The following is a 12,253-nucleotide window of genomic DNA, read 5'->3' as shown; positions in this document are numbered from 1 at the left end:
TGTTCCCCACTGCCATCTGTGGGCTTCATTGTTCCGTTTTTTGTCGGTCAGGAATGGTTCTGCTGCCAAGATTTATTAATTAATTAAGATTTCTATTCAGAACAGCTAGGGAACATTGTGTTCCTTCTTTTAATACAATGCAAGGCATATAAATAACCAGCTTAGTGTGCAGGAGTGTGTGGCTCGACAGCAGCAGGGATTCAATCCATTGTCAGAGTTTTACACTAAATGGTTTAAGGTGCACAAATCCGTATCCATCTTAAACTAAATTCAGGTATGAGATCCAGGTTATGCTCTGGTGAAGACCACACCATGACCAGGACACAGGGAAGTATCAAGTGAGCAGAAACAAGGTCCACGCAAGTATGCGAACACAGGCGCTTCAAGCTACGCAAGAGTGATTTCACACATCGCTACATTCTAGAGTGTGTCACCCGAAAATAGCAACACAACGCAAGCGCAAGCTGCAGTTGCCTTGCAGCCTGTAGATTCTATAGCATGAAACAAGAAGAGAAAGCTGACCTTTCCATTTAGGGTCCATCTCCTCAAAACAACCATGGTGACCAGTTTAACAACTGTCATGTATTTATTTTTTTCTTACCTCTGTGTAGGAGGTACAGCAGTACCTAGTCCTCCACAGATGCCATGTTTGTTTACTACTGTGTCCATGGGAACACTCCCTAGTCTTTACTGTCCCTTGAAGACAGAATCTTTGCTGTTGTCACGATACTGGGATTTCTCACTTTGATACAATACCTTGAAAAATATACTATTTGATATTGTGGGGGTAAAACTGACACAACATTCAGGGCATTACATTCTAGCATTTGCTAAAAGAGAAATATTATGAGGTATGTGTACTGTGTGTTAAGAGATCTAAATTGATTTTGTTCTGGAGGTTGGACTAAGTGGACACAGCAGTGTTAGTACTGAAACAGTGTTAGAAACTGAAACAAATGTTCATAATCGATCAGAATAAATACATATATACATATATATATACATATATACACACACACACAAATATATACATATATACATATATATACACATATACATATACATACATACATATATATTTTTTTTTATTATTATTTATTTTATTTTATTTTTTAAATTATTGACCACACAACTTTGGTTTCATCCACCTGTTTGTAAGAGCGTTGAGCTGATGATTACTGGGGATGTATGTTTATGCAAGCTGGGCCAGGCGATGTCATATGCATCCTTGTAAGTACATGGTTGATGTTTCTGCCTTAAGTTGCCAACAGCTGTATAAACAAACAAAAAATCCACTTTTAACAGTTGGAGAGTTTGATGTAGGCCCGCGATGTTCAAGACATTTGCCAACTATATAAAGTTATTTTGGCCACTCACCAAAAAAAATGCATACTAAGCTAATGGATGAAGTCTCTGTGTGTGTCAGTCTGTTTCGAAGTGGTACCAGCCAGAACATTTATTCTTCAGAAGTTCAAGATTCTGCTCACTTATTCATGCCCCACATGCAGCACGGAATCCAAATAGCAATCAAGACGAGAGCTTTGGAGAGATGTAGAGAGATGGATTTACATCCAAACAGCTCGAGGGTACTGGCTTTAACTCTACTTAGGATTGGATCAGAATCCAATTCTAGGAAGCCTTCTCTTTTGAATTGTAAGTCACAGTATTTCAATGGATACTGCAAACTGTCGACAAATGCTCAACTGAGTCTCTGTTCCTGATGTTAAAATACTCCCAATAATAGATTTCATTGAAGTGTGGAATGAACATCCATTGTGCCTTTGATCCACCAGAGCACTGAGGCTGATCTGGACACACACACACACACACACATGCAGGCACAGTATGTGAGCCATGAATTTCATCAAATGTAAGTGTTGTGTACAGCTATGCAAATGTTGTAGTGTATAACTATCATTTCAAAAAGTGCTAACATAGCAGAAATGTCCTCCCACTCAGCTAAAAGTTGTTTACTTTCTCATCGTCACTTGACATTGTAATGTTGGGTGGTCACGAAGGTGGGTCTCCTGACCACAAGTGAACAAGTCCTGCCTCTTATTTATTAGAGATGGTCATGACTCCCCCAAACAACTCTGTCAGGGCAGTGAGAGGAGCATGTTGTGGGTGTATCGGGCAAGAGAGGGTTTGAATAACAAACAAGCCCAGATGACGGCGGCTTTAGAGGGAGAGGCAGAGTCAGAGCAAATAAAAAGACAAAGTAAAGAATTTGAAGTATTCACAGTGTGCCCCTGCATTTCAATTATGCCCTGAAATCTGTCAATAGCATGGCTGTAATTGCTTACAGCAGTTCTAATATGCATGCTCATAATTAATTAAAAATGATCACAGTTTTGTTGGCCAATTACTGTAAGCAGGAGAGAAAGTGAGGTGCTCTTCTTTTTATAAACACGGCCATGGTAAATATGTGAGCAGAATTCACAGCTGCAGGGTACTGGAGGAGGAAGGAGGCGTACAAATGGCTGGCAAACTTAGAAGCACACAGGGCACAGCTTCACTCTGCAAAGCAAGAGAAACCTCGCCATGAAGGAAAATAAGTGATGTTGAAGAGGGAGAGATGCCCGTGTTACGCTAAACCTGAGCCCTACATCAAAATAGGAAGGAACAAGATCATGCAGACCCTTCAAGCAATCAGCATGGATTTAAAAAAAATTAAACCGAAGTTTGATCTAGTGTGTCAATGCTACCAAATTAAACTTTTAGATATGTACCAAAGACTATGCTATTGTAGTGCTTTAAGGAGCGGTGCTAGGAGCATAATAATCTGCTGTAACTTTCACAGCAGTGGCTGTTACATAACCAGTGATTTCATATAAAAAAAGAGAGAATATGACAGATATCTCAAAAAAGCAAGGGTCTTCCTTCTCCACATTAACAATTCACACATCTGTGGTGCTAACATGGCATCAACTGATCCATCGTCTTCACCCATTTATTTCCTGCAAATTGACTTGTGGCAGTTTTGTGATTACAATGTGGATGGAGGGAGATGATCAGAACATCTGGTGTGGCTACAAACGACTCTAGTCGAGGTGTCTGAAACAGTGACGAGCAGATAAAATGCAGCTCAAGACAGTCGCTTGTCTGTGTACTTTCCACGTTTGATAAAGTTTGTGCAAACTGTCAAATCCCATCTTGCAACACGATGGTGCTCAAACTCTGAAGTGTCACTCATTCAATAAGGTGTGAGAGGAGACAGCTCTCTCTGGAGGGGAAGCACTTTCTACACTACATACGAAGGTCAGAAACCTTTGATTCCTCCGCTTGAAAAAGGAACCGGATTTTATTATTGTTTTATCTGTGCGTCGTTACTAATTGTTCTACAACACGGTGGCTTCATTAATTAATCAAACACAGGCTTTTTATCTCAGGCGGAGGTTTTTCCACGGTTGTTTCCTTCTCATTCATCCCTCCGACTCAGCCAGCTCGATGTGATATTTATGCCTTTGAGTCACACTGTGCAGCGAGAATTTCAGCCAAAAACAGCGCCCACCTGCAGTGAAGATGAATATGTAAATTGGAAAAGTGGGTCAGAGATCAAATTTCATCAGGTAAAAATCACTGAGGAAATATCCTTTTGCCGAGTGGGGCTTTTCAGTCAATCTGATTCCAGCATGACCTTACGGATGACTGCTATCATTCCAGTTTTTAACTCATGAAGGTATGAGTCCCTGATTGTTCATCACCAGGACTATAAAGACAAGCGACACAGGGGAGGCCAGTGATCAAATTAATGCTATCTGATCAAGATGGAGGAATTCAAACAGAAATACAAGAAATAGCAGCAAAATGACAGCACCTCAAACCTTCTGCCTCCAACTCATCATATCATAGAAAGCCAAATGGCAGGCTTAGTGTTATGGAAGACCTGGTGTTATTATGCTAGAGCTTAATTTTGTTTTCATTACTTTGCTTTGCTTATTTTAATTAGTGGCCTTAATCTGCAATTAGCCCTGGGGTCAACTATACTCTTAGCTTTAAAAAAAAAAAAAGGATTGTTTTTAAAGTAGAGAGAAATTGTTTGGACATGTATTTAATTAGACTTTTAACCCATGAAATGTCAGTGTCACTCGCTCCCTTGCTGTCTTATTAAAACCATAAAAAAGAAATAGTGAAGTCATGACTGATGTTTATGCCTTTACTTAATTTAAGCACAACTTACTTGAAGGATACTCTGAGAGGATCGCTGCTTGACACTGATGGGGTCAATGCACACCATTATAGCCTCCTGCACACACTGAATATTTGTCGAAAAAAGAGAAAAAGTCTTTTTCCTGTCATCATACAGTACTGTGTGGTAAAATCGTTTTAGTGGCACATCTCACGTTGTTGACTGACAGAATTAAAGTGACACCTGCAGAATCTCCCAGGAGAACATTTACAAAGTTGAGTGACTGGTTTTGTCAGCCGAGTTAAAACAGCTGTACAAACGTGTACATACAGTGTGTGCTTCTTAAAAAAAATCATTTCTTGCTTCTTGCTATGTAATTATCCTCTCTTGTTTGAGCTTCGGTGTCAGCTAATGACTTTATCTCGATTCAGAATTTGGCATACTGAGTCCTCGTCGATACCTTGTGCTCCTGGGCGCTTGATGTGTGACAGTGGAGCATGAATGATGCAGCACACAGGGATGTGGTCTAAATGCTTCTCCCTTCCCTTCACAGGGGGAGAATTGCACTAGGAGGTGGACAGGAGGCAGTGAAGAGTGGCCATGCCTGCTGTGGCCATATCAGCTGCTCCAAAGGACAACTCTCAAGCATTTCTTCTGCCCCCTTATCTTTGCTAATAAGCACATCTAACACAAGTCTCTATTGTAGGGAGAAGAGACAACTGTCGTGAAAAATACATGCATAAGAAAACATTTACAAAATATCTGAAGAGCTGAAACACTGACTATTTAAAGCTGCATGACACAGGTTACTGAAGTTAGGATTCTTTTAAACAGCTACCTCTTGCTGCCATTTAAGGATGTCGACAACTAAAGTGGCGTTGTGCTGCTTTAATGTCAGCGACATGTTTTGTTTATGCAGGTCTCATAGTTGCGCAGCACTTCGAATGCTAACCAGCAGCAATAAAACACAGGACCTTTCATGTATGAGGTGCTTGTGAGGCCAGAGAAGTCTGATTCTGTGGAGCTACATGTTGGCCATACTTCAAACAGGGTGTCAGACATCATGAAATATTTATGAATTAGGTGGGAGGGAGCTCTGAGATTTACACTTTGTGGGGACAGAGGCTGCCCCATCAACCCGGCTCAACTAATTACTGCAGACAAATTTTGAATGAAGACTTCTTAAAGAGACCACAGAACTGCTCTAAGAGACATTTCATGTCCACTGGAGCCACCTTTCAACACTGTCTGATAAAGCAAGTGCAGAATCTTTAATCATAATGATCTCAGACAGAGAGGGGTTTATGGGTTGTGATTTTACCCCTTCCTACCCCTCAGATGTATGAAGTCTCTGAAAACTCATCGTCATGGTTAGGTCAGTCACGATATCAGAATTTCACTACACGATTATCACAGGAAAAGAAATCTAGGATATGGCCGTGGTGTATACAGATATCTTGAAGAAAAATCAAATCTGCCTTTAACTTTGTTTACTTTGTGTTTTGTCTCTATTTCACACTCAAAAGGGGGAGGTGGAGAGCAGAGAATAACGGAAACAGAAAAAAGATCACTTAAATTCAATTACATGAGAAAGGTAAACCGGATGAACTCATAAACAAAAGATCAACAAGGCTCAACATCTTCGCTGGATTAATCTTATGATGACTATTATTATTATTATTATGTGTATTATTAACACTATATCAAGTGTATGTATGACAGTTATAGTTAATGTCGTTAATATCACAACACTGCCAGTCATTGTCCTTGGTTTTAGTTTAGTCAATTAACCTTTTTCTGTGTACAACTGTGTTTTATTAGCCCTTGTGTATAAGTGCTCAGTATTTTTCCTTTGGTCTTTGTTGTTTCATCTCTTTTCTTCCTGCGTCTCACTATTTCTGTGTCTGTTCCCCATGGCTTTGCGGTTTGTCCTTTATGTTTTTTGTATTACTGTTTAGTTTCCTGGGTTTTCCTTGTTGCCTTTTTGTTACTTGAATTGTGTATATTTGGACTTTGACTGTCATTATAAAAACTTGCTTTTTGTTGTTCACCTTGCCTGCTTCTCTGTCTGCGTGTGGGCCTTTTTTTGATGTACCGTGACACTTTGGATTATTCAAAAATATATTGTCAGAAGGGATCGTGATCTGGCAAAAGGAATATCACAATCACGATCCACAAACTAAATTGTAATCTATTTTCTAGATTCTGAAATGGCAGTCTCGAAATAGCATATTAATGTGTCCACTTACACCATAAAACACTATATTGCATTAAAGATAGTTCTTTTTTGGCACAGGCGCCTCATCAGCAATGCTACCAGCTATCACTCAAGTTCAGTTATTTATGATACAAAGAGCCACGTGAAGTAACTCATCCAGTCAGCATGGCCATTAAGTTGGCTACATCACTCTATTGGTTTGTTCAAGTGGTGCAGATCTTTCAGTGAAGGAGGTTATGTGAGGTTTGGAAACAGAAGTAAGAGGACATTAAATACTGCCATCACTATGATTTGCCTGAAAAATATCTAAGACCGATCTCAAGACTTTAGAAACTAATAAGGTCGTCAATGGATATAAACTCTTGTAGTCTCATGTCGGTGTATTAACTCAGGATCCTGCTGCTGATTCGGAAAAACATATCCAACTGTTGTCTACAGTTCATAAACATTAATACATTGCATTTGATGTGTCGCAATTAGGCTGGCTTTTTTCAGTGCAGACTGCAGAAGTAATGTGTAAGAAATTATCGCCTATAGAGTAACCTCCATTGTGTAAGAGAGACATTTCTTTGCAAAGCAATTTAATCTGTACCTAAAGGATTATGCAAATGTATACAATTAAACAGAAATCACATATAGTTTCCACAAACCAATTTCTAAAGAATTTAATTTTATTATAGGAGTCTACAAAAGATAGACAATTCTCCTCTGTGCTACAGGTCAATAAGAAAGAATGAGTACCTGGTCATTGACGGGAACGGCTCTGTAGCTCTGTCAGCTTCAGATAACTCTGGGCAAATACTGCTTTAACACTTGACAAACTACAGCACACTCCCACCCAGAGTGTCACTCCGCTGCTCGAGCTGTGGTGACTTTGTCCGAGCAAAGGAAAGTCTTCCTAATCAGTTCACTCTGTTTGGACTCCAAAACCTCATACCCCCGCTGTGTCGCTTTAAAATTCAGCGTCTGACTATGACATGCCTTATCAATCATTGTGAATATCTCCTTTGTTCTGCAACATAAAGACAGTGCCGGTTGTCAAAGCACTTTTCGGTCTTGAAGCCATGTCTCAGTAGAGTTATAAATAACTGGCCTCCAAAACTCTACTCAGACCCAGCTCATTAGAGCCAGGCATTACGCAGAAATAATGGCCATAAGACTTTGTTTTATAACGAGGCCAGAATGAAAGCTGTCTTAACACAGAGAGGTGGAAATAAAGTACAAGCCTCATTGGATTCAAAGTTTTGTAAGGGGAAAAAAAAGAATAAATAAAGAAATGGTCATATCTGTGTTTGAAACAAAATAACTCTATTTCCTAAAACCTCAATTACAAAACTTGCATGATTAGCTTTCAGGATATGACTCAGTAAGTGGGCCATGAGGAGCCTTTCTTCCTGCGCTCTTCCTCCTCCCTTCCCCCGCCCTCTGTCTCTGTGGCCGACTGCCTGATAAGCTTTGCCAAAAGTGAGATTTAGCACGGGGCATCTACGCGAAACCTCCATGAATAACAGTGAAGTAAAGGAGCACTTTTAAAAAGAGAGGGAATGGCAATAATTGTCAAGCACCCATTCCTGCTCATGCCTACGAGTGGTGATTTCCATGTGACCATGACAGCCAAAGCCCAGTATCATTCATTAATGCCCTGACTCCTCATTACTGTCTCCTCACACTTTTGAAAGACTCATTACCTGCATAATGGAATAGTGCTTAGAACAGTCAGACCTTTCCTTAGTGTGAATTAATCACCTACATGCACAGACAAAAAGGGAATTCTCACATTAAATATTAAACTTCAAGCTCCAGCTTTCTACTTTCTCAAACTTCAGGAAGGCATACTTTCTTGAGGTGCACAGTCAGGGACATGACACTTGCATCATTGAAGTCTGGCCCCGTGTCTTTCATGTGTCTGCGAGGCCAGTGTGGAGAAAAAAAACAGGGAAGTGAAGGAAGCAGAAAGAGATATACTTACAGTTGACTGTGACTTTTACGGTTTTGGTGTCAGGAGAGGCGATGTCATTTAAAGCGCTGCATTCGTAGTCTCCAGCCTGGTCCCTTGTGATGCCGGTGATGTTAAGATATTCGCCACTGTCATACTTCCTGGCTGGAAATAGAAAAATGGAGGCCAAGTACTTACACAGTGTCTACAAAGAATACAAACACAGCACACAAACGCGCGCACACACACAGACACACCTTCTGTATATACAGCTTGAGGCTTTCTGTTGCCTATGGTTAACAAGTCGGGAAAACCCTCATTTGTACCAAATAGCTTTCAGGTTTACATCTGAGTAGAAGATACAAAGTGATTAGGTTTTTCTACTGAACCCCTGATTACCTTCTGTGAATCCTAAAATAGCATTGGATTAGCAGCGCATTGATCTATTTATATTGATATGGTGGCAGGAAATGAAATAATGGTTTATTCCCAGTCACCCACTCATCATTTACTCAACTCTACACTATGCAGTTAGAGATATTTCCTGGAAGAAAGACAAATTTGATGGCTCAATGCACATGTCAGTGCCTTATAGTTAGCTAACGGAGCCAAAGGCAGGAGCAGCAGAGAACCGTGACTGACATATTAGCAGGCCTAAGAAGCCAGAGGGAGCCCAGATCCACACAAACATGTCCATTCCAATCAACATGAGAAACATTAAAATACTGTATATTAACATTGTTAGAGGTGATACATGATAGGCTCTTTGTAAATGTGTTGCTAGTAAGAGCTGAAAGTGTGATAACTGGGATGAAGCAATAATGAGATACAGTATGGTGTCAAGTATAATTTAGTGAGAATAATCAGGACGAAACATGCAATCTTATCCAGAACAGAAGAGTAAATCTAGTTTGTGCCAGCAGTCTCAGCATAGATGTGTCACTCGTTATATCATCTAACAACAGACCTGCAAAGAAAAGTTGATGAACTGAATAATTATTATCTTATTAATCAATTGATTGGTGTAGTCATTTCTCCAGTGAAAACATAGACATTGCTCACAGTTTATGAATTGTCGGGGTTTTCAACTGTTTTTGGTCATCTAAGACAGTAAACTGAACCTCTTCGAGTTTGAGGAGTTTGATTGTATGAAATTATTATTGCCTTTCCCATTATGATATTACAGCTGCACAACACGACATTTTGACAGATATTATGATCGCAACTGATCATTATAGAGTCACAATTTTCGTTTTCACTGACAAAACTATTAAAATCATGACGATGAGTCATTTGTTAGGGTCTATACCAAACAAGCATCAAACGAAGGAGCTGTCTTGATGTAATTTGCTGCTTGTATGAAGTTTTTTTCTTTTCTTTTATGTGAAATTTTATGTATTAAGGTTCCACTGTGTAAGAAAGCTGTTTTTGTTTCTCAGCTCGTCAAATACTGATGCTATGTTTGGTTGGTCGCCATCCCCTTTCTTTCAAAGTAGACCTTTAAGTGGGTTTGTTCTTGGGTGATTTTCTCTAAGTTGCTGTCTTGGCCAGAAATGCTTAATGTGAATATGAATAGGTTAACTAAATAAAAAAAACAAACAAACAAAAAAAAAAAAACAGACTTATAGATCAGGGCAACACAGCAGCCCTGATTTTTCATTATGAAAAAATTGCTACTTCGAACAAACTTCTACTTTGCATATAACAATTTTGATGATATTTTGATTATATTTGCAGCTTATTAAAGTGATATGAATACATCCTGAGAGTTATAACAAGCTTTTTTTTTTTTTTTTTTACTATTTTACTGACATTTTATAGGCAAAGCTATTCATCAATAATTGCTTTTGAAAGTAGTTATTAGTTGCAGCTCTATTTCATATATTAAACTACAAAATAAAATGATTCAGCCACAAGTGTCATTTGATCATCTATTTGGTTAAAGTCCAAGTCTAGTTAATGACAGTGAACAAGGCAGCTACAGATGATCACCAATATTAGGTATCTGTATTCATCATTGACTTGTTATCAAACCTTATCTATTTCTTCCTGGTTGGGACAAATAGATAGATGGATGAATATTTAGATATGAAATTGGGAATACTAACAATGAAACCAATTTGACTGGGATTGCTTGTGTAATAAATGGTTATAGGATCCCAGCAGGCAATACTGTATGTATATTAGAGAGACTGTAGCAGATTCTCCCCTGACCAGAATTAATTTCCAACCCAGTTGTGCTCAGTGTGAAATCTATTTATATACATTTTTTATCAGGGTGGTAATGGTGGTTTGGGATAGAAGATGTGTGGATGCGTTTGGAAGGAATAGGAATCAAACAGGGTGCACAATCGAGCAAAACTGAGCTCAAGAAGACCACAGAGACCTGATACTGACTCAGCATTATCTCATGAAAGACGAGAAAGAATCAAGACAATTCATGCTTCAGGAGTGCTGCCATTCAGCGCCGCCACTCATCCCTGCCAAGTGAGCTGAATACTTATATAATAATGTCACTTTCTTATTCTGCAACCCTGGTGGCTTTTTAGCTGCAAAACAACTTGAAACTGAAGGCATTGTCGATAATGAGCTTTCCCATTTCTTGTCACACTGTTGTGGTGTCAACAATGGAGTCTTGGCAAAGATATCTGTGGCTACGCAAACAACAGCAAAGGAAAGAAAAATGTTTGAAAAACTGATCCATAAACAAGCACTGGATGTGTCTGGAAAAAAACAGAACGGTTAATATGCCAGGAGAGCACGGGGACGGAGACATAACACAAAGAGCGCTATTTTTGTGGTGGTGCACGGCTCATGGCCAGGCTTTGCACCAGTGAAGAGGCATTTCTTATTTTGTTGGGTGCACACAGTTTTTTTTTTTTTTTTTTACTTAATCCCACTGATGTGGAAGAGGATGTGCAGAGAGTGTCAGTATGGCGATCAAATGGTGCAGTTCGAGTTTGATATCAAAAGAAAAAGACCTGTGCAGACAAAGTTTACACATTCTCTATTAGGCTAACATAAGTGAAGTGCACATAAACAGGAATGTCGAAGCTTAAACAAAATCCTGGGAAATTTGACTTTGGTCAGAACACTGGTGAGATACAAGCGTGATACTCTCAAAATCAACAACAGATTTGAGGATCTCCACAAGCGAACAGGCATCAGCTATCAAGCACAAGTAGGAGAAAGTGTTTCAGTATCAAATTTAATGCATGATGAATGATTACATTAAATCTTACAAACAGACTGGTTGAAGTGTGGATATTCTCGCCATAGCTTCGGTGAAAGCCATTTCCTGTTTAGTAGCCCTGCTAAGACCTACAGCCTGAGTAATACACCCATAATTAAAGTTACAACAGATGCAGAGGAACTGGATATTATATGTTTCACTGAATAAGTAGGTCTTCTAATATGCTTGGATACAGCCCCAGCCAGCACTGCTATTCCTGATTGAAGACAGAACACAAAGACAAAAACTGCCTAGAAGAAGCATTCAAATGAGATTTTTAAAGATGAATGAACAGAGAAGTGTGTGTTTATCTTAGTGGCCAGCTGTCTTTCTTACAACAATACTGCTGAGAATAACAACGCTATCAGAAAATAATGTAATCTCACTGTCATCTGTGTTTGTGAGAACAAAATCTCTTTGGGTTGAGTCATATTGTGGAATTAAATGTGCGTTTGAAATAAGGAGAGTTTATTTACAATGTGTTATTTAACTTTTGATTAGACCGTATGTCAACACCAAGCTCTCAGCACATCATAACCTCTTCAGAACAGCACAGAACGAGATACAGCATTGGCCTTCTCTCCATATGGTACGCGGAATTAATGCAATTTATACTGCCATTTAAACAGCAGACTTCCTTGAACTTTATGATATAAACAAGTGGGCATTTGGGTCACGACTAATGCCAGCCATGTTGCTTATACTGAATACTCAAAGTTATAGTCATGCGTATCTGAC

General features: G+C 39.2%; 1 protein-coding gene across 3 annotated transcripts in view; it reads right to left on the bottom strand.

Annotated features, from left to right (window-relative positions):
- The window catches only part of negr1 (neuronal growth regulator 1), a 174,683-nt gene that overhangs the window by 61,746 nt on the left and 100,684 nt on the right, over window positions 1-12,253 (bottom strand). For all 3 annotated transcript variants that reach the window (XM_030434227.1, XM_030434230.1, XM_030434229.1), the window contains exon 4: window positions 8,317-8,448. In XM_030434227.1, the coding sequence (XP_030290087.1) occupies window positions 8,317-8,448 (132 nt within the window). The remainder of the gene's footprint in view (window positions 1-8,316; window positions 8,449-12,253) is intronic.

Source organism: Sparus aurata, chromosome 11 (genome assembly GCF_900880675.1).
Source record: "Sparus aurata chromosome 11, fSpaAur1.1, whole genome shotgun sequence".
In the NCBI taxonomy this organism is placed as follows: Eukaryota; Metazoa; Chordata; class Actinopteri; order Spariformes; family Sparidae; genus Sparus; species Sparus aurata.
Note: the sequence above shows the minus strand (reverse complement) of the source record. Positions and strands in the feature narration are given on the sequence as shown.